Source organism: Phycodurus eques, chromosome 2, assembly GCF_024500275.1.
Source record: "Phycodurus eques isolate BA_2022a chromosome 2, UOR_Pequ_1.1, whole genome shotgun sequence".
Classification (NCBI taxonomy): domain Eukaryota; kingdom Metazoa; phylum Chordata; class Actinopteri; order Syngnathiformes; family Syngnathidae; genus Phycodurus; species Phycodurus eques.
In genome coordinates, this window is record NC_084526.1 from 41,725,531 (window position 1) to 41,752,191 (window position 26,661).

At 43.0% G+C, this 26,661-nt stretch overlaps 4 protein-coding genes across 10 annotated transcripts; 1 reads left to right on the forward strand and 3 right to left on the reverse strand.

The window, feature by feature from the left end:
* Positions 1-379: 379 nt before the first annotated feature.
* On the reverse strand, positions 380-11,763 carry LOC133399307 (cell surface A33 antigen-like). Of its 2 annotated transcripts, none has more exons than XM_061670771.1 (8): positions 11,637-11,763; positions 9,422-9,709; positions 6,556-6,722; positions 5,598-5,814; positions 3,569-3,733; positions 3,120-3,236; positions 2,904-3,030; positions 380-2,317 (listed from the first exon to the last, which is right to left on the reverse strand). In XM_061670771.1, the coding sequence occupies exons 2-8, from the start codon at positions 9,459-9,461 to the stop codon at positions 1,714-1,716; spliced, it is 1,437 nt and encodes a 478-aa protein (XP_061526755.1). In that variant the 5' UTR covers positions 9,462-9,709; positions 11,637-11,763; the 3' UTR covers positions 380-1,713. The 2 variants fall into 2 exon arrangements, with proteins under 2 accessions (XP_061526755.1, XP_061526754.1); XM_061670770.1 differs by having other exon boundaries at positions 9,422-11,511; positions 11,637-11,762.
* On the forward strand, positions 10,079-16,174 carry grpr (gastrin-releasing peptide receptor). Of its 3 annotated transcripts, XM_061670773.1 has the most exons (5): positions 10,079-10,840; positions 11,490-11,580; positions 13,710-14,055; positions 14,903-15,022; positions 15,917-16,174. In XM_061670773.1, exons 2-5 carry the CDS (start codon positions 11,525-11,527, stop codon positions 15,965-15,967), a joined length of 573 nt encoding a protein of 190 aa, XP_061526757.1. In that variant the 5' UTR covers positions 10,079-10,840; positions 11,490-11,524; the 3' UTR covers positions 15,968-16,174. The 3 variants fall into 3 exon arrangements, 1 of the variants encoding a protein (XP_061526757.1); XR_009768192.1 differs by lacking the exon at positions 13,710-14,055 and having other exon boundaries at positions 10,192-10,840; positions 14,909-15,022; XR_009768193.1 differs by lacking the exons at positions 10,079-10,840; positions 13,710-14,055 and adding an exon at positions 11,017-11,286 and having other exon boundaries at positions 14,909-15,022.
* vegfd (vascular endothelial growth factor D) lies at positions 11,488-19,721 on the reverse strand. Its single transcript, XM_061670772.1, has 9 exons — positions 19,289-19,721; positions 18,084-18,285; positions 17,780-17,900; positions 17,556-17,625; positions 17,340-17,467; positions 17,120-17,238; positions 16,663-16,828; positions 14,791-16,560; positions 11,488-14,029 (listed from the first exon to the last, which is right to left on the reverse strand). The coding sequence occupies exons 1-8, from the start codon at positions 19,595-19,597 to the stop codon at positions 16,542-16,544; spliced, it is 1,134 nt and encodes a 377-aa protein (XP_061526756.1). The 5' UTR covers positions 19,598-19,721; the 3' UTR covers positions 11,488-14,029; positions 14,791-16,541.
* Positions 19,722-20,258: 537 nt separating this feature from the next.
* Positions 20,259-25,931, reverse strand: pir (pirin). Of its 4 annotated transcripts, none has more exons than XM_061670775.1 (10): positions 25,845-25,931; positions 25,217-25,313; positions 25,023-25,109; positions 23,300-23,380; positions 22,379-22,585; positions 22,233-22,317; positions 21,898-21,942; positions 21,138-21,220; positions 20,992-21,058; positions 20,259-20,909 (listed from the first exon to the last, which is right to left on the reverse strand). In XM_061670775.1, exons 2-10 carry the CDS (start codon positions 25,307-25,309, stop codon positions 20,791-20,793), a joined length of 867 nt encoding a protein of 288 aa, XP_061526759.1. In that variant the 5' UTR covers positions 25,310-25,313; positions 25,845-25,931; the 3' UTR covers positions 20,259-20,790. The 4 variants fall into 4 exon arrangements, with proteins under 4 accessions (XP_061526759.1, XP_061526758.1, XP_061526762.1 ...); XM_061670774.1 differs by having other exon boundaries at positions 25,023-25,115; XM_061670778.1 differs by lacking the exon at positions 23,300-23,380 and having other exon boundaries at positions 25,023-25,115.
* Positions 25,932-26,661: the final 730 nt, after the last annotated feature.

Consider the following 26,661-nt stretch of genomic DNA (forward strand, 5'->3'; position numbering starts at 1 on the left):
TTGAACATTTATTCAATATCCTCGATATTCATCTTAATGGTATGCGTTCTTTGTCCTTAGTCCTTGAGATTTCAGCACAGTAGTAGGACAACTTTGCCATGACATCCTCGTAGGAATACTATGTTACTAATGAGGGAAAACTATTTTGGTGCTACCAGTGGGGTCCAGGAGGCTACTAGTGCATGATATGCCAACTTGTTGAGCATAATAGTGTTACTGAGGTCAAAAGTGGCACTCTGAGTGGGGGAAGAAAACAAACAAAAAAGTTACTAGTAAGACACAATTGTTCTACTGTACTAGTATATGCGTACCCTTCTGGATCTAACCCAAGCCACGGCTTGAGTTGGACGACTTTCTTCAATCGTGAGGTACTGCCCTCTAGTGTTTAAGATTTATTGAACCATTTTTAAAAGTCTCCTCAGCCTTACTTTATTTCATACTTCCGATGGAATAAAATACAATAATAGGATATATTGACATCGTTTGACAAAAACATGACGCACATCACTGTGGCGTGTGGAAAAAAAATTAATGTATCAAAGCTGAACTACAAAACTGCGGAAGCGTATTGCATTCAAAACTTCAAACAATGATTTTTGGTTAGCTTTCCTGGAATGGAGGTCGGTTGCCCAAGAATTGCGGCAGGTAACTCAAGCAGTTGTTCTACGGAGAGACAAGCACGCGACAAAGGTGGCAAAGACCTGCTACGCATTGTAGCCTAACAAACAGTCAGTACAATCAGAATTACATGTTCAATTGCAGTCACATTGTTCGGAAGAATGTGTCCGAACCCGTCTGAACGGTCGTAAAATTACACTCACACACATCTCAAATGCAACAAACGGGGTTTAGGGCTATCGCCGCATCTACCTGGTAACAACATCAATTAAGAATGCCGTCTTGGTGTATTCCAAAAATTCCGCAAATTGGTTACATAATGGAACCGAATCAATAGAAATAAATAGGAATAAACCAGGAACTGAAGGTTCTGTCTCAATAAGGAACTTAAATAGAATAAGGAAAATCTATTTCAGCATAATCCTAACTAAAACAACCACGGTACAGAAGCACGGTGGTGCCTTGACTTCCAAGTGCCTCAACTTGAGTTTTGTTGTCGCTTTGTCATAATTGGAGGTACGTGCAAGCAACACTATTTTGTCTGAATCAAACTGCTCAACTCCAACATAGTTCCTAGACACCAAGATGTCCGTTAATTAACCTCAATTTCATGTAGATTCCAATAATTCCCATGGAAAGTCTCCAATTTAGAATGCAGCGAACCCCCGCATATTTGTAATTAAAAGGAACTATGCTGAAGTGAGATGCAGTTTCATTTTGACAAAACTAGTGCTTTGCTGCCATTTTGTAGCATCTATAGGCAATTATAGTACAGTATCAACTTTATTTGTCCTCAATTTAAAAAAAGAAAAAAAAAAAGAATCTCCCTGACGTTCGCCAATCGCGGGGGTTACTCCATTTCCAGAATCCCCCCCGTATTAAACACCCATTGAAATTTGCCAGAAGCTGTCCATACTTTTTCCACCCCTTTGAAACTCCAGTATTATCTAACAAAGAAGGAAGTTTACAAGTTGGACACCGGTGCCATGGGTTATTTTTTCGATGGAAATGACTTTCCCAATTTTTGCGCTCATCCGTAAACAGTTCCTGCTGCGTGACAAAAGCCCTTGGAGGTTCAAAACCAAGATGAATGGCTCAGTTGTCTCTTCGGCGTGGCTTATCGGATGGGACAGGAGGCTTCTCCCGATCATCATAAGGTTCATCGTAGCGGTCGTCGTCATGGTTGCGCTTATCTCCGTTTTGCTCATCGTCGTCGTCGTAGCGATCACGGCGGTCACTGTACTCGTCGCGGGGATCGGTACGGCGGTTGTCGTCGTAGCGCTCGCGGCTGTACTCGTCACGTACGTTGGAATAGTCGCTGCGCCGATCGGGGTAGTCGCTGCGGCGGTCGTCGTAGTCGCTGCGGCGGTCGTCGTAGTCCCTGCGGCGGTCGTCGTAGTCGCTGCGGCGGTCGTCGTAGTCGCTGCGGCGGTCTTCGGGATCCCCGCGACGATCGTCGGGATCCCTGCGACGATCGTCGTAGTCGCTGCGGCGGTCGTCGGGATCCCTGCGACGATCGTCGTAGTCGCTACGGCGATCGTCGTGATCCCTGCGGGGGCTGTGGTCACGTTCGCGTCGTTCTTCGTTCTGCTCCCGGAGGGGGGCCCTCACATCCGATTCGTCCGAATCGCGTCTAACAGCTGACCTCTCAGCTCCGTTCTTGTCTGGCACTTTGTCGGGGTGCCCTTCCTCGCGAACTCTGAAAAGTTAACAACGTTACGTGACAGAAATTGTTCTCTTCAACTTATTCTCTTCATTTTGCAGAGTTTCACTTGGCTGCACTTCTTCCAGTATGTGCACGTTTGTCCAGTCAGATTTCAGCCTCCGTGTGTTGCCATGTCAATCTAATCTGCCCAGGACCTTGCGAATCGACGGTGCTGCCCAACGAATCTGTATATTAGCAATGGGACCGTTTCTGTACCCAATCAGATTTCACGTTGGTCCTCACAGGGCCAGAGCGCTGCCACTCGATAATTTAGCAGTTTTCCGTCCTCTGATCGCTTGATCGAAGGAAAACGTGTTCAAGCCAAGTTGAACTAGCAAAACACGTCTGTCGCGACGACGGCCATTGCTTATTTGCTGTAGTACTAGACCGGATCCAACTGCAGGAGACAATTTCTCGTTTGTGTTTAACTATGCACTTGAAATGTATACATATACTGCTTGGAGTTTAAAGGGCTTTATGAGTGAAGGTATGCAATTAACCTTTAGGTCCTAATTAAACTCATTCAACCTTGAGTGTGTTTGTGGAGGGGGTGGGGGGGGACAAAGCAAAAAACTATTACCCCATTGTATATTCCTCCTCCTCTTTCTTCTTGCGGCGGCAGCAGCAATAGATGACAACGACCAGTATGATCAACGCTGCAACAACTCCTGCAATTATTCCGACCGTGAAGCCGATTTTCATGGATGCTACACAAACAGAGTGGAAGACAAACTCGTGAGGAGAACACATGACAATACACTGTTGCAAAAAAATATATAGCGGAGGAGTTTCCTACGTGGCATGACTGTGAGGGTGATGTTGCAGCTGGCAGAGCGGATCTTGTTGCTTGAGGTGCAGGTGTAGTACCCCGACGTCTCTTTGGTGATGTTGAATAGAGAAAGGACGCCGCCCTCTGACAGAAACAATCAGAATGACATGGGTTTGATGATCGGACGTCCTGACATTCCTCGTATACATTTACATGAAACTCATGACCAGGAATAAACAGTCTACATTTTTGAAAAAAAAAAAAAAAAGTCTTATGTTGGCATACAAAAAAAACCAAAAACATTTTAAACCGGCCTTTGGAACAGAAACATACGAACACTGTGCTTGTGGTTTACTTCCTCACACTTCATGTGGTAAAAATGACATGTCAGTCAGTCATTTGTTTCTCACCCTAATTTTGCTTCGATGCAGGTAGTAGTAAGTTGACAGGATGAGAATAGGTAAACGTGTACTTACTGCTAGTAGTCCGTTGGTCTTTGATATGGGGAACATTACGTACATCGAGACTGGTCCAGTCATACTTGGGTGGTGGCGAGCCTTCCTCTGAGAAACAGGTCAGATTAATGTTCTGCCCATATTCTTCTTTCCCTTCAATTTTACAGATGGGCGTAGACGGAGCCACTGAAAGCAACACAGTAACAGAAATACATCATCACATAGGAATAAGTGTACAAATACTCATGTTTAGCATCATTTGAAGAGTGTTCAGTGTCAGTAAGGGAATACTTTATATATACACAGTGGGTACAGAAAGTATTCAGACCCCCTTAAAATGTTAACTTTTTTTATATTGCAGCCATTTGCTAAAATCATTTAAGTTCATTTTTTTCCACATTCATGTACACACAGCATCCCATACCGACAGAAAAAAAAACAAAACGGAATTGTTGAAATTATTGCAGATGTATTAAGAAAAGAAAAACTGAAATATCACACAGCCATAAATATGCAGACCCTTTGCTCAGTATTTCGTAGAAGCCCCCTCCTGAGCTAATACAGCCATGAGTCCTTTTGGGAATGATGCAACACGTTTTTCCCACCTGGATTTGGGGATCGTCTGCCATGCCTCCTTGCAGATCCTCTCGAGTTCTGTCAGGCTGGATGGTGAACGTTGGTGGGCAGCCATTTTCAGGTCTTTCCAGATATTCTCAATTGGGTTTAAGTCAGGGCTCTGGCTGGGCCATTCAAGAACAGTCACGGAGTTTTTCAGAAGCCACTCATTGTCTTTTTTCATTGTCTTTTTTGAAGGTGACCCTTCGGCCCAGTCTGAGGTTCTGAGCACTCTGGAGAAGGTTTTCGTCCAGGATATCCCTGTACTTGGCCGCATTCATCTTTCCTTCGATTGCAATCAGTCTCCCTGTCCCTGCAGCCCCTGAAAACCACCCCCACAGCATGATGCTGCCACCACCACGCTTCACTGTTGGGTCTGTATTGGACAGGTGATGAGCAGTGCCTGGTTTTCTCCACACATGCCAATTAGAATTAAGGCCAACAATTTCTATCTTGGTCTCATCGGACCAGAGAATCTTATTTCTCACCATCTTGGAGTCCTTCAGGTGTTTTTGTTTTTATTTTAGCAAACTCCATGCTGGCTTTCACGTGTCTTGCACTGAGGAGAGGCTTCCGTCGGGCCACTCTGCCATAAAGCCCCGACTGGTGGAGGGCTGCAGTGATGGTTGACTTTCTAGAACTTTCTCCCATCTCCCGACTGCATCTCTGGAGCTCAGCCACGGTGATCTTTGGGTTCTTCTTTACCTCCCTCAGCAAGGCTCTTCTCCCCCGATTGCTCAGTTTGGCCGGACGGCCAGTTCTAGGAAGGGTTCTGGTCGTCTCAAACGTCTTCCATTTAAGGATTATGGAGGCTACTGTGCTCTTAGGAACCTGAATTGCAACAGGATTTTTTTTTGGAACCTTGGTCAGATCTGTGCCTTGCCACAATTCTGCCTATGAGCTCTTCAGGCAGTTCCTTTGACCTCATGATTCTCTTTCCTAATCAAGTCCAATCAGTATAATCAAACACAGCTGGACTCCAATGAAGGTATAGAACGACCAGAAGAAATGAGCAGCACCTGAGTTAATATATACAAGGGTCACAGCAAAGGGTCTGGATACTTGTCAGTTTTTCTTTTTTAATAAATCAATCAAAAATTTCAACAATTCCATTTTTTTGGGGTGCTGTGTGTACATTGAGGGGAAAAAAATGAACTTAAATGATTTTAACAAATGGCTGCAATATAACAAAGAGTGAAAAATTTAAAAAGGGATTCTGGAAACTCTCTCTACCCACTGTATATTTCTTTTTGTGAGAACAAGTACACTCGTCCCACAAGTTTAAAGCATGTGGGAGGAGTGAAAATGTTTTACGATCTTTATCATGATGATTGTCACGCAATATATGAGGGGAAAGGTGTTCATATGTCTAATGAACAAAAAAGACAGGCAATATGTGAGGTGCATTACTTTTGCAGTCAATGAAAAATGTTACCGAGAACCACCAAGCGGGCAGTGTCGAACAGCGTGCCCTCAGTGTCGCCTGGGATCTGGACGCGGCACTCAAATTCTTTGTTATCCGCGAGTGAGATGGAGGTAAGCTTCAGGTCGGCCTTTCCCGCGGCCAAGTCCACATCCATGGACAGTCGCTTTTTGTAGGCTTCTCTGATGTCCATCAACGCACCAGCCGAGTAATAAGCGGCGATCACTTTCTGTTCAAATGAACAACATCAGAACGGTTCACCATCTGGGCTCGTTCCATTTAAAAAAAAATATATATTTTTTTTTAAACCTTTTAACTGCGTTAATGCAAATGTAGTAAAACACCACGGATGGGGATTCTTGCCTGATTGTTTTTTTTTTTTTTCCCCAATTTAAGCTCTGAATATCTCAACAATATATTGTTTACATCAAATGGGACCTTTTGACTATTGTGGCATTTTTTGTCAAATTTAAACGCATTGAATCATTCAATTTGGATCCAGTGGATGTAATTCCAGACTAACTGGAGAAATTAAATTCTTTCAAAATAAAAGCTGAAGCAAATCTCTGCATCAAAACTGCTCGCATTACCCGATTGATCGGATAATCGGTAGAATACTCGACTCTAAAAATATTTGACAGCAGCTCTATTCCAGACTCATCACTTGAAATTTTTAGCTTTCAATGTTTTCTACCAGATGATACCATTTCACAATTTTTGGACAAAAAAAAGAAATGCACACTTTATACTAATGACAAGCGCCGATGTTAGTTAAACACTTTATGCAGTAAAAGCAGGCAAAAACAAACAAACAAATCGTTCAGTTACATTTATTTATTTATGGCCACCAACAAGCTGAAGGGGAACTGCAAACCAAAAAGGCCCGATGGTTAAAAGTTGAAGACCATATTGTCTTTTCTTTCTACTTACTGCTATGAGAGTGAGACAGACAGCCAGATAAATAACAAACCTCGTCAGCATTAGCTTCTAATCCTTCCACAGACCACAAGATGACCACGAGCGGCGGCCTGGTTAATATGGATTCAAACAAACATGGCAACGTGACGTTGTCACCTCTGGCATACTCGTACTGGTCCTCTGCGATGCTCACTTGTAAGGCACCAGCACCCATCACCACTGCAATGATGTCACAACAGTTAATACTGTAGATTTTTGATTTCAATGACTGTTTTTCAACATAGGCACAACATTGTACACTTTTACAAAAATGATAAATGCTTAGTACCCACACAGAAGTGAAGCCAGCTTCCTCCTCTTGCAGCTACAACCCCAATGAAGTTGGGGTGTTGTGTTAAACAAATAAAAACAGAATAGAATGGTTTGCAAATCATGTTCAACCTTTTCTTTGAACAACGTTCAATAAACGTTTGGGAACTGAGGACACTAATTGTTGAAGCTTTGTAGGTGGAATTCTTTCCCATTCTTGCTTGATGTGCAGCTTCAGCCGTTCAACAGTCCGGGGTCTTCGTTGTCGATTTTTACGCTTGATAAATGGGCCACACCTTTTCAATGGGAGACAGGTCTGGACCGCAGGCAGGCCAGTCTAGTACCCGCACTCTTTTACGACGAAGCCACGCTGTTGTGACAGCTACTGGTTTGGCATTGTCTTGCTGAAATAAGCAGGGGCGTCCATGAAAAAGACGTTGCTTGGATGGCAGCATATGGTTCTCCAAAACCTGTATGTACCTTTCAGTATTAATGGTGCCTTCACAGATGTGCAAGTTACCCATGCCCTTGGCACTAACACAGTCCCATACCATCACAGATGGCTTTTGAACTTTGCGTCCATAACAGTCCGGATGGTTCTTTTCCTCTTTGGCCCGGAGGACACGACGTCCACAATTTCCAAAAACAATTTGAAATGTGGACTCGTCGGACCACAGAACACTTTTCATCTTTCCACTTTTCATCATCACCACGGCTCATCTAAGTCCATCTTAGATGAGCTCGGGCCCAGAGAAGCCGGCGGTGTTTCTGGGTGTTGATAAATGGCTTTTGCTTTGCATAGTCGAGTTTCAAGTTGCACTTAACGGATGTAGCGCCGAACTGTATTTACTGCCATTGGTTTTCTGAAGTGTTCCTGAGCCCATGCGGTGATATCCTTTACACATTGATGTCGGTTTTCGATGCAGTGCCGCCTGACGGATCGAAGGTCACGGGCGTTCAATGTTGGTTTTCGGCCTTGCCGCTTACATGCAGCGATTTCTCCAGATTCTCTGAATCTTTGGATGGTATTATGGACCGTAGATGATGAAATCCCTCAATTCCTTGCAATTGTACGTTGAGGAACATTGTCCTTAAACTGTTCGACTATTTTCTCACGCACTCGTTCACAAAGAGGTGAACCTCGACCCCATCTTTGCTTGGGAATGACTGAGCGATTCAGGGAAGCTCCTTTTCTACCCAATCATGGCACCCACCTGTACCCAATGAGCCTGTTCACCTGTGGGATGTTCCAGACAGGTGTTTGATGAGCATTCCTCAACTTTCTCACTCTTTTTTGCCACCTGTCCCAGCTGGAACGTGTTGCAGCCATAAAATTCTAACTTAATGATTATTTGCTAAAAACAATAAGGTTTATCAGTTTCAACATTCAATAACTTGTCTTTGTAGTGTACTCAATTAAATATAGGTTGAACATGATTTGCAAATCATTGTATTCTGTTTAACACAACATCCCAACTTCATTGGAATTGGGGTTGTAAATAAGCTAAGCTAAAATATAGACTATATTAGGCTTACTCCTTACATTTGTACTTTTTACTCAGTCAAAATAGGCTTGCTACCTTTTTGAAGGTAGCAAGGACCATGGACCATACAATGCCAATTTAGCATTTTTGTTGTTGTTAGTTCACAACATTAGCAAAGCTATGGGAAGGGTTTGCTAACCTGGCTCGCTCTAAATAAAAAAATGGAACGTGATTTATTTTTCTTCTCGGTACGAGCACTATGCAAATTAATAAGAGAGGTAAACTTTTTGTGTGGAGAGAAGGTTTCATTGTGCCAAGTTATCAAAACGGGCACTGCATATAACTGACTGCAACAATTACTCAATCGGCCACTAATAGATTACCAAATTAATCAACAACTATGTTGAAAATTGATGAATCTTTTAAGACAACTTGAAATTGTCAAACTCTTTGGTATTTCCCCATCTCAACAGTAAATCTTTTCACATTTCTGTTGTCCTCCATGAAAGCACGCTGATGATCTTTGTGTTTAAACAAAACAAGTTATCATCAAAAACAACGAACAACATTTTTGACTATTTGATGAAAATCGGCAACTTCTAATGAAATTGTTTGGGCACTTCCTGCCCTGTCCATTTGAAATGTCCTGTTTTTGAATAAAGGAATGGAAAATAAATAAATAAATAAATAAATAACAGACAAACAAATCAGAGTGAAACAGAACAAAGCCACCTCTGCTATATAAGCGTGTGTGAATCACTACACATTCAAACAGCACCACAAAATTGCAATGCATCTAGAGGTCATTATAGGGCACAGGCAGTGGTTTTGAACACAGCCTCTATGCACTTTGTCGAGCAAAAGGGAGACAGCCATGTTGGGCGTTTCCCCGTTTTATTGCCGTAGGTTTTGAAGAACATTCAATTTAGTTACATCCCTAGCCACCTCCTTTTTTTTTTTTTTTTTTTTTTAAATCAATGGGGTCTATAGTTCCAGACCAATTTCACTATTCTAGTAACTACACAAACACTTCACATGAGTGATAACCTTTGAGAACGCTTTACAATTAGCACAAACCCAAGTTGGTGTGGCCTCTTAAAAAAAAATGTGCGTGCAATGACTCACTGAGATACAGAAGAGTGAAGGTGAAAATCCTCATCTCCATGTCCAACGCGACGAGTTGGACTGTGGCCTTGTGCGTCTTGTACTAGTTGAAACCGGTATCGAGTACCGCATTCGAAACCAGTCCTCGTCGAACTGCGCGTTGCTCCAGGTGAGACGCTTCAGCCCGGGGCTCAGCTATTGACTGACAGCTCCCCTGAGCCAATCACAGCCTCTCTCGCTGAACAGGTAACATTCTTGTCCCGCCCAGCAAACATGTTTTGGCCTGTCCGCTCCTCCAATGTAGACCACCTGGCTTGGAAAGGAGTTTTTCCCAGAGACTCTTTTCCCATTCAATAGTGTCTGTTATAAATTTTAGCTACACGGTTGACAAAAAGTGCCAAAACGGAGCAGATTCAGTTAACCCATCGGGCATGTCAAAACGGGCGAGGGGGGTGGCACAACAAACAAGTTTCAACAACAGGTGTTGGAACCTGTCAGACTGGTCGGATGAGAATCTGACCTGTGTGTTTTTAGCGTACTATACCTGGAAGAGGTGGCAAAAGTACACACCCCCTGTATTTAAATAGAAATACAGATACTTGAGTAAAAATGAATGCACTGGTTGGACAGAAAGTACTGGTTTGACTCATTTACTGAAATACTAGTATAAAAGTGCAGATGCTGAAATGTGCTTAAGTACAATAGACAATGAGTTTCTGATCGGGTAAGAGAGGTTTTTGGGTGCGTGAGAGAGAAATTTTGTGTGTGTGTGTGTGAATGTGAGTTTTTTTTTTTTGCATGTGAGAGTATTTTTGGGTGGATGTGTGTGAGAGTTCTTTTGGGCGATGAGAGTTTTTTCTGGGGTGTGTGAGAGGTATTTGGTATGTGACAGTTTCTTTGGTGTGTGAGGTTTGTTGACGCGTTTTTTGTTTGTGACAGAGTTTGTTGGTTTTGGTGGGTGTGAGTTGTTTTTTTGGTTTACTCGCGAGAGAGAGGTTTTTAGGTGGGTGTGAGTTTGTTGGGTGTGAGTAAAATGTTTTTTTTGTGAGTGAGAACATTTTTCGGTCTAAGGTTTTCGGATGTGTGATTTTCTTCCTGTGAGTGAGAGGTTGTTTCGTGTGTGAGTAAGAGTAATAAGAGAGAGAGCGCGAGAGAGATGTTTTTGGGTGTGTGCCTATTTTGGCCCGTGTATGAGGTTTACTGAAGTGTGAGAATGTTTGTAAGAAGTTTTTTTTTGTCACGAAAGAGGGGGATTTTGTTGATCGGAATCTTTTTGGTGAGTCACAGAGGGTGGGATCGCGAGAGGATTTTTAGTGTGTGTGAGAGTTTTTTGTGGGTGCGTGTGAGGTTTTTTTTGGTGTGAATGAGGTTTTTTTTTTGGAGTGTGGGAGAGATTTTTGGGAAGGTGGGATTTCTTTGGAGAATGCGAGGGGATATTTGGTGAGTTTTTTTATTTATTTATTTATTTTTTAATTTAAGAGGTTGTTTTGGTGAGTGTGAAAGTTTTTTGGTGAGTGAGAGGTTTTTTTTTTGGTATGTGTGACAGTTTGTGGAGGGCGTGTAAGAGTTTTTTTTTTTTTTTTTTTTTTTGGTGTGAGTTTTTTTTTTTGGTTTAACTGAGATTTTATGTGCGTGTCTGAAGTTTTTGGGTGCGTGTGTTTTGTAATGTGTGAGAAAAGTTATTTAGTGTGAACAAGAGATTTTTGGGTGGGTGTGGGAGTTCTTTTGAGGCATATGAGAGTTTTTGGGTGCCCGTGAGATTTTTTTAATGTGAGGGTGTTTTTGGTATGTTGTGTTTTTTTTGTGTTTTGTTTTACGTAAGTGTTTTTTGCTTTTGTTAGTGTGAGTTTTTATCGGTTTATGTTGGAAGACAACATTTCCCATAGGTGCGAATGATTGGCTTTTTTCCGACGTTGTGTTGTGTCGCTTGCGTATTTACAAAGGAGGTTTTCTATGTGTGACGAACTCTTCTTGCGCCCTCCAATTCTGCTTTTTTTCTTTCTCCCCCGATACATGCTCCCCGCTGCTACAACCGATGTTGTTTCTTTTTCTTTCGGCCGGATCATCTCACCTTCACGTCCAACAAAAGAGCCTAAAGTCGCCTTGCAGGCCTAAACCCAGCAGATGAAAAGAAATCCCATGTGTTCTGTTTCCAGCGTATTACCTCGTACAGCCTACTGGTCAGTATTTTTCTATCATTTATTTTTTTGGGGTGTGCATCGTTATATTACATCACCTTTAAGTGGTATCTTGAGTGTCTCCTGATGGTTTAGCTCCTTTTCATTTGTGGTACCTGCGAAGTTCCATTTTGTTGAAGCAGCCCAGCTACAAGAGAACTCCGGATTTCGGAAGAGAGCCCCAGACGGCGAGCAGGAAGTGGAGGCAGGAAGGTGGGGGAGTTTGAGCAGTCAGTCTGTGCAAACATCAGAACTTCTTGCACATGAGTCACTCCCTGATTCGTGCGTTGAACGTCAGTGTCCCCCCCGCGTATTCGCTATTTGATTTGAAACTATCTCAGTTATTCGTTGAAAAACTCACCTGTTTGTGGTTTTGTGCTCAGGCCAAAGCCATGTCTAATATAAAAATATTGCTTTGGCGCCGTCTTGTGGCATCGTGGTGTGAACTTTTTTGAAGTATGTGCGAGTTTCTTTGTTTTTTTTTTGGTGAGAGAGAGTTTTTTTCTCGTTTGCCACAGAGGTTTTTGGGTGTGACCGAAACGTTTTTTGATAAGTTAGAGAGGTTTCTTGGTGAGAGCGAGAGTTGTTTGACATGAGTGAGCGGTATTTTGGTGAGTGTAAACGTTTTTTGGGGGCGTGTGAGACATTTTTTTGGGTGACTGAGTTTTTAGGTTTGTGGTGTGTGAATTTTTTTTAGTCCGTGCGTGTTTTTTGTGTGAGTGTGAGAGTTTTTTGGGTGTAAAAGGTTTGTGTGTGTGTGTGTGAGAGAGAGAGAGAGAAAGAGAGAGTTTTTTGCTGACTGGGAGTTTTTTTCATGTGTGTAAGAGTTTCTTGAGTGTGAGTTTTATTTATTTATGAGTGTGAGAGGTTCTTTTTTTGTGTGTTTTTTTTTTTTTGTACATTAGAGTTTTTCGTTGTTTGAGTGTTTTTTGGGTTGCGCGTAAGAAGTAAATTTTTCCTGTGAGCGAGAGGTTTTGGGTGAGTTTGAAAGGTTTCCCGGTTTCCGTGAATGGTTGTCTTGAGAGTGGACGTTTTTGTGCGAGAGGTTTTGTGGTGACAGTGAGAGGTTTTTTTTTTTTTTTTTTTAGGTGTGAGAGGTTTCTTGAGCTTTGCAATCATTTTTTGGGTGCCTGTGAGAGTTTTATTGTTGAGTGTGAGAGGGTTTTTTTTGTTTGGTGGTTGAGAGTTTGTTGGTACATTTGAATTTTTTTTTATGAGTGAGAGAGGTTTTCTGGGTGTGAGAGGGTTTTTTTGGGTTGTGAGTTTTTGTGGTGGAGCGAGAGTTTTTTAAAAAAAAACTTTTTATTAGAGATTGGTGTGAGTGAGAGGTTTTCTGGTGTAGAATGTAAGAGTTTTTTATTGTATGTGATTCACAAAAGGGCGGAGGCGGGGTCGCAGAAAACATTTATAGTGGGGAGCACAGAAGAAGAAACGACAGGAGGAGGAGCACCGAGCCACATACACACAGGGAGTAACAGATTTTGTGTAATGATACATAAACACACAGATTGACCCGGTTGCACTCACAAACGGCGAAATTGGACACAAACACAGCGACTTCGATATTTAGTGTACTTGTCGGCATCGGTGCTGATGTTAGGATTCCTTCCAAAAGCTCACCAGTGATGATGAGTTTGTCCGGCGTCTCCCAGTCAACTCCCAGTCAGCAAAAAACATTAGTGTACATGAGCGCATTTCGGTCTTGTATATGAGTGAAAAAGAATTCAGTCCGGTAGTTTGTATGAGACCTTTATGAAAAAAGGCATTTGTATAAGAGAATTTCAGTAGTCCATATGAGACTGTTTCAGTAGTGTATATGAGCACTACTATTAAGGGTCCAGGCCGCTACTAGTGCTTGACAGATGTCGACTAGTGTTATGTCTGCAGCACAGTCGTTTATTGATATGTTTTCACTGTGTAGTGGCCAATCTGACACTATTTAACGTGGTGTTTTATTTTTTGATTTTTTTGGTATCCATTCAAATTTGGCAGCCTTTTTTAAAAAAAACAAAAAAACACTTCACCGTGGTGTGCCAAATGATGAGAGCTTTTTTTTGGTCCACTTTCGTGCGACTTTAAGATAAATATCATGGATTGTTGAATAAGCGCTCCACCGACTTCTCTTACATTAGGCACAGGGCCATCGTGAGGCCGCTCGACATCCCGACGTCGAGTTCTGCGGCCGGCATCGTCCTGCGGGCGACGCTCGTCTGGATCGTTTCCCTTGTCCTGGCACCTCCAGAGGCCATCTTCTCTGACCTTCACGTCTTTAACGTTCCTTCCGGCAATAAGAGCTTTGTCACCTGTGCGCCCTATCCCCCTCGTGGCGAGCTGCACCCTAAGATCCACTCCGCTGTCTCCTTCCTCGTTTTCTACATCATCCCACTGCTGGTCATAGCGGTGTACTATACCTTCATCGCTAGTAGCCTGACGGGGAGTGTATGCAAGCTGCCTGTGGAGGGGAAAACACATGCAAGACAGCAGGGAAGTTTCAGACGTGCAATGAACCTTTGTTCGTCACGGGGGGGGGGGGATACATTCCAACCCTAGCCAGGATAGCTGACAAACAGCAACATAGAGACCATGGAAAATGCTTCGGAAAGCCTTTTAACCCTTCCCACACACTTTGAACACATTGAAACGCTCTTTTCAAAACATTTCTTAGTGCCCGTTTTCTCGTTCACACACAGGGGAAAAAAACAAAAAACAAACAAAAAACACCTGCTATCCGTGACTTCCAGTTGAAGTTTATTGTAAAACCGACGTATTAATCAAAAGAAAATGTCCTACTTGGAGATCAAAACCTTATAATTTCTTCTAAAATAAATGTAAAAAAAGCGCACTTGCTGAATGTTAACATATAATGCCAAACGCCATAGCAGGCTAACGGATATTAACACGGACGGATGAGGTGATTAGAAACCGTCAAACAACTGCGACTTTCACACACACACACAAAAGAGGGCACAAAACAAAAGAGAATCAAACATTGTAAAGGTCAAACAAACATCAAAATGAAGCAAAATCATATATTACCGAAAGACTCGTGGCTTATTGCCAACGTACCGCATTATGCGAAACGCCATAGACGGTCTAATGTAAATTAGCATCAGTATTACATGCGAATCTTGAAACAACTGCTACTTTATTTAACACACACACACACACACACAGAACAGCAACCCATAAAACGGGGCATGCAACATTACTTACAGACTGTAACAACCATTTCTCGCGTCGTATCGCTGTATTCTTGAGCTGCTTGACCGATGTGCCCGAGGAGACTACTTCTTCCAATATTCTGAAACGTTCCTTCTCGAACCTTCGACAGGTCGAGTCAAGAAAACGCTTGGCCAAGACAGTGTTGGCATTTGTGGCCCTCTGCGCCGAATGCTGGCTGGCCGGTCACGCCATCTTCTTATGCCGCTCCTACCACTACTCAGAGGTAGGCCTCAACAAGCTGCGACTTGCACAATCCGAATCCAAATACGAGATATGTGATAAATAGTCTGCTTTTACAAACACGATCATGCTCAGTTTGGATCGACACGGGCACAAAGGCACTAAGGTTTTTAAAGTGCCGCCTACTATTGCACCCTCGTCGTGCAAATAGTGTACGGAATTGCTTTACGAGCGAGGGCGAAGGGCATACTAGTACATGGACCTTAAGATGGATATCAAGGATATCAAATAAATGCTCAAACAGCTATAAATAGCCACAACAAGCTTTTTCATTCTAATTATTTTTAAACAGCTTTTTTTTTTTAAATAGCCATTTCCTGCAACATTACATTGTTGTGCAGTTTGTTATTCATTTCATTTGTTTTGGCTCAAAGTCAATCTGTGTCATGCGCAGTCTTTGGAATGACTTTGGAAGCAATATTGTTTATTGACTCCCACCCGAAATATTTGTATTTGCCTGTAGATGCCAGGAGATGGCAGCAAAGCACTTTTTTTTTTTTTTTTTTTTTAGGAGACAAGGCTATTGGCTGACTGAATGAAGCTCCTCCCCTCACTTCATAATTGTTTGATTGTCCCTAAAATGCCAGAAGATGGCGCCAGAGAAATAGGTTCACAGACAAAAACCTTCATGCTGAAGTGCTTCACTGTCTCGCACAACTGTTCTTTTTTTCAAAGCAAAGCAACTTGAAATGCTGCCTACCAATGGTATTTTTTTTTTTTAATTCCCCAGTGCATAAATACATTATTTTCTGTACAATATCTTTGTGGATCCATTTGGTGGACACGTCCCCGATCCACTTTGTGTGCAGCGCTGTTGCTCGGATCCTGGCCTTCACAAACTCCTGCCTGAACCCTTTTTTTCTCTTTATCTGCTCAGCGAGAACCTTCAGAAGGAGTTCAAGGAGAACCTCTGCTGTTTCTGCCCTGAGATCATCAAAGCGTCCACGCACAGTCCAAATCGTGACATGCGCATGACCTCTGCCACGCCACTGCGTGGCACGCTCAAGCTTTGACTTGCGTCTAAATGTCCATCGCAGAAACCCGTATTGTCCTATTACCGATGTGTTTATTGTCATGATTTTATCTTTGTGTAAATGATCTAAATTTCAGATGAACATTAAAGGATGGAGTTTCACGTTGTTATTTCCGAAAGTTGCGTTTCCCCATGAGAGGAAATGGAGATACTTTCAAATGCAAAATACAAATCAAATAAAATGGGAGCAATAATCCACAATTGCACAAATATAAATGATACAAAAATAATCTTTTTTATAATCTATATATTCAGTGCACACACACACACGGAAAATAATAATAATAATAAAATTCACACATTGATTCAAATATAAGATCAGCACGTTAAAAATGGATTAACATGGTCCTGTGACCTACTATCATCTCTATTAGTTCACGTGATTTGCATAAATAGTATTGTAAATAAGTTACGTGCCTCTATGTCTCTGCTTCCAAAAAGACCGGGCCCGAGTTTATCCTAATTGCAGCTACTTGGGCCACTTACACCTGCCATTAGGAGAGAGAGGGGGGGGGGAACAGATGCGTTTAGACACAGCAAAAGGGCCCCGCGCACTTCTCCATAATGCCGAGGTCCTGTGTGTCCTATACCTGCAGGATGAGGGGTCAAAATATTGACGTCTGTGAGAACAGATGGAGCTGCTCAGGTGGCAGCGTTGGACCGGTCTTAGTTGGGCGGTGGGTTCAGCTCTCGGGACACAGTCGCAACGCTCGACATCGATCTCACAGTCGGGCATCCGTGACGTCGGTGGCAACTCTAAACAGGAGGTCATTGGATTATGTTGGAATCGCCGCGAGTCACGATCGCTGACTGTGAAGTCTCACATACTGGCTGCGCGCTTGATGAGTAACCGTGTAACTGTCACGTGAAAATACAGTCGGAAAATACCAGAATAAGTGTTGAGGTGGTATTTACTTACCTTTTACAGCGGAGCGTGATGAGTGAACGACAAATTAGCAGGCACATTTCAAAGCGTATTTGCTTTTAATACGCGGAAGAACGAGGCCCCCCTCGCCCGCCATACGACCACATAGACTCTACGCTCACCTGGTCTACCACCGGAGGGGTACGGTATGCATCTGTCACTTGCGCAATCCCAAATCCAACCGCTGACGCAAAGTCTCATGGAGTCCTCGGCCTCTGGAAGCTGACTGATCAGAGAACAACTGCAAAAAAAAAAGAAAAGAAAAGAAAAGTAGATTCATACTGTGCAGCAACCGCATCTTCCATCTATTTGAGAGAGTGGAGTGACAGCTTTCAGACTCACCCACTGCTGCCCTGAGGCTGAGCGTCGCGTCGTATAATGGCCGGCTCCATGCATCGGCATGCTGTGTGATTCGCGACTTTTATCAACACGGGCTCCGGTACAAACTTGAATGGAATCACGCTCAGGACCTGCAGCGCACGCAAACAGAAAACGCGCGTGAGAGATTTCGTCTCCTCAAGACTGCGACGCCATTGAGAAGTACCCTGGCCCACTTACAGTTTTATTGACCAGTACTGTACTTGTGTTTCTGCATGTGACACCATCTTGATTGCAGCAGCCACTACATCTGCGATGAGGAAAATAAAAGCGCATCGCTGAAATAACATTGTCACGTTAAGCCGTATATCGAGGATACCGAAGAAACGATTCGATGGCTTTCCATCATGCGGTAGCCTCAAGATGAAGCGAATGACGCGGCTGTGGTTTTGCGCTAAACAAACCTGTGGACGGACACGCAAGGTGGCTTGAAGAACACGGACGGGGCAGTGCCCAGCTCCTTGGCCACATCCACACACGTCTCTCTTGGCATGCACTGCGTCCGTTGCCACTCCTCATCGATGGCTGCACGGGAGACGCAACATTCTATGAAGGAGCCGTCGGGGACAGAATCCACAATCGCCTCTCACACACGCTACTTCAATCCTTCCACACATCATAGCGGAATGAACCAAATGCGGTCATGATATACTGAAAAAACCCCTGTGAGTACGCGCAGACACACCGGACATGAGCCCGTCGCCCTACCTTTGAGTATCTCCAGGCTGTAAGACTCCGCCGCGTAACGCGTGGAGCGATGGGAGCCGCCCAAAGGTGGCCAGAAAAGAGAGTCCGACTGCTGCAGTGTCATGCGACACTTCCACAACTTCCAGTCGGGGAAGTCGGCGAGCCTGAGCAGCTCGTCGAGGCCGGAGGCCGCGCGCACCTTCCTTTCCCACTGCTTCGCCACCTGCGTATTTTCATCAACAGCACATGGCCACAAATGAGCTGAAAGCGTCGTCGAAAATGGAAGCGCTGAAGGTTACGTACACGTCTCTAAACTCAATATCTCACTCGCAATAGAGCTCAGGTAACTGCATCGATCCGTTTGGCCTGGTCGTGAGAAACAGAGAAGAATACAAACTGCGTGTGTATAACTATGCACGCACACGTCTTGTCTTACGCAAGCCCGAAACAAGTTCTGTTCCAGGGTCTCGGTCAGCGGCCGAGTGTCTCTTCTCCAGCGGGTCACGACCTTCACAGCTCACTCTGTCAACGCTCCTCATTCTCAAGTGCCGCGTCGGTGTGCTTACGTAACGCATAAGAATAACAATTTGGGATGACACAAAAGTCAAATAAAATAAATCACCAGTGTGTGGGGGAGCATTTCAGTAGCGTATGAGCAAAAGTAAAGAAATAAATACATTCAAAACTAACGCGCAGGAGGCACAGTGACAATCATAAACCATCCGTGTGTAAGAGTGCTCTTCCACTTTAATAGGAGAAACAGAGTTTACATGCAATTTTGCCCAAAAGAGTTGCGTCAGCTAATGAGGAACAGCTCCCGAGATGATGATGATGATGACGATGATGACGATATTGAAGGGGGAAGTGAAACAGCATGTGGCACGGAGAGAGAAAAAGAATGAAATCAACGTAGAGCAATGGGAAGTTGAGTGTTTTTCGCCAATGAAAGTGCTGCTGTCCTCGCTCCCAATGTCATAGGTTCCTCCTTCAGTGCTTCAAGAAAATCCCCAAATGGGACATTTACCGGTGCGTGCGCAAAAGTCGCTTGGGCAGCTTGTAGGGCAGAGATCGATAGATATAAAAAGAAGTAAAAGCACAGTGCTGATTCAGCTGCGCTACTTAGTTCAAAGTAAAAAGTGCAGATGTGATCTACGGACGTATGCTGACAAAAGTATTTGTTACTGACAGTTAGCAGAGGCCAAAAGATGACCTTCCACGCCACTCACCCTACTCCCCGCCTCCCTTTGCAGGCCGAGGCTCCCGTTGATCCAGCTGAGCTCCGCCAGCAGAGTCACCAAGCAGGAGGTTCGACAAAGAGTCCGCTTCATCTTCATCGGCGTCCCGCCTGGACCCTCTCCTCTCGTCGTCTGGGAGGAACACTCGCTATGAACTTCCTTCCTTTTCACAGCCGGCTTCCTCTCTTGACTGCCAGACCAGCTGACCTCCTCTGTGTATGTGCTGCATAAACTCCTCCACGGCCGCGTGTGCGCGCTTGAGTAAGTAGGCGACGAGCTAGAAGCTGAAAATGACCTCATAAAATCCAAAGAGTCGCTTGAAAGCTGCCCAGCGGGAAGGCCCGAGAGAGTTGAAGTCTGTTTCCTCTCTCTTCGGTTACACGCCCAAGTTTAGAAGTTCAAGCCATCGGATGCCTGACACCTACTGTATCTCTTTGCCCCCCCCCCCCCCCCCCCCAACTTATTTGCTTCTTGCTACCATCCTTTCCTTCCAGGCCGTCACCAAGCATTTCACTCTGCACACGCACGACCGCTAACGGGTTTTAAATGTGATCCAGACTTGTGTTACACGCGAGGGGAGAAACAAGCAAGCGGCGCCGCCCCGCCGTGTCCCGCCGATGACACCCCCTCCCTGCTCGGACGGAATAAACATTAAGGAGGGAATGCAATCACTGCAGACACTTCACTAGTTACCCTTGTTTCGTCCAATGAGATCCAATAGAAGCGTTGCATTCAAAACCTTCAGATGAAAAGCGTGACATACATGCACATCCATCCAATTATCATCTCTTAAGTGTCCCGAGGACATGAAAATTGAGCGCAGGTAGGACAAAAAAAAAAAAAGAAAAAAAATGGCCTTCATCTATTGTGTGATAATTGACTTGAGTACAGACCAGGAGACATTTTGTGGACACAAGGAGGATGCAGAAGAAGGACAAAGTTACTGTCGCAGAAGGCGAAACAGATTTCAAAGGCTTTAATCAAGAACGTCTGCTAGACCAGTGGTTCTCAAAGGTTGGCATGTGGGCTCTCCAGTGATACGCAAACTGTTCATAATGTTAGCCCAAGAGAGTACATGTGTTAAGTACAGTTATGTAATCTTTAAGTACAATACCTTAGCATTTAATCTTTTTGAACTGTTTGCTTTCAAACATTTATTTCGGTAACATTTTTGTCAGGTACATTTGAATAAAAGCATTACCTATGTCATTTTTAAAAATGTTCTAGTGTTACAATGTTCAAACTGTGCATAATGTTACGGTGGCTAACAATATTATCAAATGAAACTTTTAGGCATAAAACCTGTGTTGTTGTTGTCGTCGTCGTCGGTTTTTATGAACACTTGGACCTACTATGCTACTGTAAGTTTTAAGAACCACAGTGCTAGACGGTTGCTGCTCGAATGAAATGAAAGGTAAAATGAAAACGCCTTTTTAGGATATAAAATATTACTCATATAGACAAGCAACAAGATATTTCGTACAACATTGTGGTCAAACAGCGTCCCCGATCTTCGATCTCCAATTTAAGGCCCGCTCAAAGCCATTTTGAGCATTCCTGTAATCGCTGATCGCCTGGCTGATCTCTTCCTGCGTGTTCATAACAAATGGACCTGAAGGGAAAACACATGGAGCTGTGTGTTCCTTTTCGTACGCACGGCAGGGAAAAAAATAAATGTTGCGGAACAAACGTACCGTGTTTCACCACAGGCTCGTTGATTGGTTCTCCGGCGATCAGGACAAAATGGGAAATGTCGTAACCCTGAAAGGAAAAGACAAAAAAGTGGAATAAGTACTTAATAAGAATAAGTAAGAGAGAGACTATATCGAGTATCTCTTACTTTGTTTACAAATCGCACACAATCTCCATCCCCAAAAACTACCGTGTGATGGGGCTCCACCTTCTGCTGCTCCTCATCTGGGCCTTTATTTAAAAATAAAACAAAAGAAAATAAAAAGACAAACAGTCCAAATGGAACATCTCAGTTTCAATCAATTTCAGCCTAAGAATGATCTACTTGACAAAACGTATTTGACTCGTTGTTATTTGTCCAGTAAACGTGGTGGTGGACACGAACTCAAGTAAATTCAAATTTCCATTGTTTTGCTCTCATCAAAACATCTGATGGCAATATTTCCAAAAACTGAGAAACGCTTGCTTGTCGCTAATAACACCTTGATCTTTACCTTTCCTCTCACGCCAAGCAAGGCAAATCAATCAAGTGAAAATGTTCAAAGAGCACAACTAACACGGCAAGTCGAATGAAACGAAGCCATGATGTCCTCATCGGCAAATTCACAACAAATTTGCAAATTCGCCTTGTCGCAGATTCTTTCCGGTCTATCCGCCCATTTGCTGTTTGCGTGCTCAGGCTCAAAGAAATAAAAGTAGTAACTTGCCACCATCTAGTGACATCTTAGTGCCAAGGAACTGTGTTGAAGTGGGTTGAGGAGCTTCATTTGGACAGAACTAGTGCCTGGCTCTGCTTTGGAAATGATGAACCTTTTTCAATTGCTCACAGATTTGTAAACACGTGGGAGGCGTAAAACTCTTAACAGGAACATCCTTTTTATATTTGATATTTAAAACCAGACACTCACCAACATGAATGGTTCCTGATAGAGTGTAAATGAAAGCGGTCCATCCTGTCGAAAAACATTTTTTATTTATTTATTTTTTTTTAAAAGTCCATTTATTTCAGTGATACAGCTTGCATATTCCTCACAATGGGTGAGATCATTTGCTTGATAAAATCAGTACCATCTGTCCGTTACTCCGTTGATAGCGAAAGAACGCCAACTCAAACCAATGCAATTATTCTGAAGTTTGCGTTTCTCAACTTGGTCTGAACAAATCTATTACATGGACCACAACAGGGCGATTTCAATAACCAAACATGCTTCCATACAGCAAATATATGACTGTTATTATTTACCTGAGGGAACTGGCTGCACATGTTGGGCTCCTGTCCTCAGCGCAAAATCCAAATACATGGTCGATGTCCTTGTGAAGACCTTGGCCTGTAAGACAACACAAATCAATACACAAACAAATGCAATAGCACAAAAACAAAACACACACTTTTGCTCCGAGGGCTTCTCCAGAAATCACGGCCACCGTGACTCCGCCCTGAGTTGGTTTGGGGATCTCAGAGCTCCGCAGCTCCTGATAGGCTGGTTCCACCATTTTGTTTTGTCTGGACAGGTTCACCCAGAGCTGCAAACCCACCAAGGGTTCCTCAGACATGGGCATCTCAGCGTGAACCACTCCCCGTCCTGCAGTCATCCACTGGACAAGCACAGACATTCACACACACACACACACACACACACACACACACACACGCACACACAGACATTTTCATTTTTTTATCGTACACCTTATTCTTGACCACCAGAAGCAAAGCAAATGCAGAATATACCTAATGAACCCTCCTGGTACCTTCAAATGTCCTCGCAATTTTTTATCCTTGCTGTACATTTGACCATGATGCTAACTAGCCCATTGAATAGAACAAACCCTCAACCGCCGAGCCACCTGTGCGTCCACAATACCTGTTACGCGACAAGCGAGAAAAACACAGATGACCGTAAAACCTCCCTGATTTACCGGAATTCGGAAATGAACATAATTTTAGTATTTTAAATGAATTTACAATTTACATGGACTGAGCCCTGCCGCGAAGAGTGAAAATCAGCAAGTAAGTCACTGATACCGCACCAAAATCTTTATAATTGCCACAAGATGGTAGCAAAGCACCACTTTTCTATTAAATAGGGCTAAGGCCTGACTAAATAACGCTCCTCCTTTCTCTTCAACATAGTTTCTTGGCACAACAATGCCACAAGATGGCAAGATGAGAAAAAAAAAAAAGTAATTTGTAACATTTACAACTGGTGATTTGTTGAGCTTTGACCACTAAAGGTATCTTCATCCCACAGACATGATTGGCATGGATTTTCCCTTCTAAAATGTCGACCGCTATTGTTGGAAAATAAGTACTTGCAGATCTCCAGGTTGCAGTCGCCCTGAATGGCCACAGAAGTCCTCATGGGCTACGACCCCTTCCAACACGTACGTTACCTGTTCGGGGAACAACGCAGCAACGGTGTAAAAGATAACGTAGCAAAGATTAAAGCAAACGTGCTCTACTTCCCCATTAACATTCCTAACGCTTTGATAAATGCTCATCAGAACAAGACCTCCTCCAACGGCTAGCATCTGAAAGATTAAAGGACGTTTCATCTGGATCCAGAGGACGCTTTCAAGGGAACGAAACGTCATAACATCCGACATAAGCACAACAGTTGGCTTGGTCAGTGTGGTCGACCGATGGGGAGGGAGAAGCGGACCAAAGTATAGGAAAAGTAGGTCACCTCATCTGCTCCCTTGGTGCTTCATGAGATGTACACTGTGTCACTAAGTGTGTGTGCTGGCTGTGATACAAAAATGTGATGGGGTACATGCAGAGGCCCAATTTTCATGAAAAATGCATAATCTGACCTGATACATTTTCCTAAAGATCTTAAGAAAAACACAGTTAACCCCCATTATCGCATTCTAGAGTAGACCCACCTGAAATACCGTAATTTCTTGTGTATAACGCGCAACCCCCCCCCCCAAAAATCTACAGTGCGCATTATACATAGGTATCGGGGCAAATGGAAAAAAACGTTCACATTTTAGAAATGTATGCTGCCATCTCGTGGTATATTTTCTCCACTCTGTAGAAACAATAAATATTACGTGAGATTATAGTCATTGTGGAACGTCTTCCCACTGTTAATTATGTTAAATGTCTTCCAGTAGACCTCAGTGCTGGCCAGCATGTTGCGGCACAACGTGGTACAACACTCAAGGTGCGCTACTCTAAATTTGGACTTGCCAGTCCGAATAATGTAAAAGGCGATGAAAAAACAAATTGCTGACAAATCTGCCATAAAGCTGGGGTGCGAACGATGAACTGCGATGTATACAGCAAGCTGGAACAATTTGGACTTTCCATATGACCTTTGAACTGCTGTTAAATGCACAGTCTGGATCAAACCTGGGTGATAATTGTTTTTTTCTGCGTGCGTGAATGTTTGTGTGTGTGTGATCTTTGTGATCAGTGATCAAGCTGGATGGGAAAAAAAAAAAAAAAAAAAGTGCTGAGTTCAGGGTCGGGAACTCACTGGGGAACATCTGAAAGTTGGGTTTCCTACTGCGAGCTGCCTGTGATCTTTCAGCACAGCTGCATCGTCCTCCAAAGTTATGCGAGTGTGAGCAAACACACCTGCAGAAAGGCATGCTGGGAGCTCTGCCGTATGCACCCACACTGGGAGATTACATCTGGAATGTCTGCGATAAAGTTGTTTGAAATTTCTCTTTATGGATACGGTGCGCTGCTCTACAGTAATTGATGCCTATTCAAAAAGGCTTGTAATTGCCTATAGATGCCACTGCATGGCAGCAAATCCCTTTTTTATGATATGATACGGATTTGGCTTGACGAAGTGAAGCTCCTCCCCTCACTTCACTATAGTTCCTTGGCCCCAAGATGGAGCTAAAACAATATTATGTATTAAGACAATAGTGCTTTGCCACAATCTTGTGGCACCTTGCAGTCAAGGAAATGTGTTGAAGTGAACTGAGGAGTTTCATTTAGACACAAATAGGGCTTTGCCACCATTTTGTGGCATCTTGGTGTCAAGCAACTATGTTGAAGTGAGGGGAGTACCCTTACCGTTTCAAATCCTCTGTGAGGGTGGTCTGGAAAACCTGCTGGCTTGCTGACACGAAACTCATCCAACATCAAAAAAGGATCCAGGTTCTGCAACTGGGAGAGACACTTGGGAATAACTGCACTCACAACAAAATAGACGTTGATATATTCTGAAAAAAAAAGAATAAAAGAAAACAACGAGACACATACTGTACCTCTTTTCTACCAACGCTTCTGCGAACACGAGCGCCAACTCCCTCACCCTGCTCCACACTCAGTACAATTTTCTCCACTTTTCTCACGTTCATTGTGCTGTAAAACAGTGTTTTTTTTGTTTTTTTGTTTTACAAATCCATGACTTCGGAATAGAAAATGTGCTTTTCCAGAAACAGGTGTAATTATATATATATATAATTTATTATTTTTAAGTATTTCTTATGGCGTCTGAAATTCTTAATTTTTCGATTTTAGCAGTGGTACCTTTGTGGTTGTGGGTTTAAAATAAAAATAAAGGATTAAATAATCAAAAGCCGATCAGCTGAGGTCGAGTCAGCTGATCGCTATTCCAGAGCGTCGCGGTTCGGTGACGTCACGCTATGCTACGTTCATAGACGCGAAATCAATTCATGAATGTGATTAAATAAAATACAAATAAAAACATCTCATGTGGAACGTTGCTCACTCGTTAATTGCGTACTTTTGCATGTGTCGCCCTGTGCAACAGTGTTTGAATAAAATGAGGAACGTCACATGCGTTCGATATTACTTTGTAGTATATATTATATACCTTACGAGAGCAAGTCATATTTAATTTTGCAGATACAGTATAGGACGCAGACTTACCTTCAAGGTAATGTATCCAAATGACTGAGTTATTTTCTGTCCACTTGCTTCATCAAAACACGGAAGTCCCTCGAGGGGCGTGGCTATGAGTCATAGAATGACTCAGCGATTTCTTGTCCAAAAGATTTTAGTCCAGCAGGTGAACGAAAATAAACAAAAATGTAAGGAACAGTACATCGAGCGTCCTTTGTATAACTATGACAGATACTTAGAATTGATTTTTTTCCCCATACTTCACAGCAGAGGGGGCAAAAGTAGTAGACTCTGTATTTAGAAGTACTGATACTTTGGGGAAAAAAAGACACTTTGATCAAGAAGAAGTATATATTCAACTCATTCACTGAAGTACAAGTAAGCAGCTGCAAACTGTACTATACCATTGGGACAATTTTGCACAACAAAAAGAAAACCTGCACACAAGAGCTCCCCCATTTAAAAAAAAAAATGAAGTTACATAGTCTTTACACTAAGAAGAAGAAAAAAAAGTATTGAGGACTGATCTGACTGACAACAGGTTCAAAACAAAAAAAAAAACACACCCAAAAAAAGGAAAATTAGCTTATGGAAAAAAATAAAAATACACCTTAACTGTCTGTGTTTTTCATGGTTTTCAAATGTAGGGAGTAAAAGTAAATAGTCATCAGAAAAATAAATACTGAAGCACAGACACGAGAATTAATTTTGTATTTGTACTTTGTTACTTTCAACCTCTGCGGATTGCCATGACCTTGATGACTGACAATCTTCAAACACATTGCTTTTAAAAAAACAAACAAAACAAAAAAAACAGTTCAATGGAAATGAAGAACAGGACCAA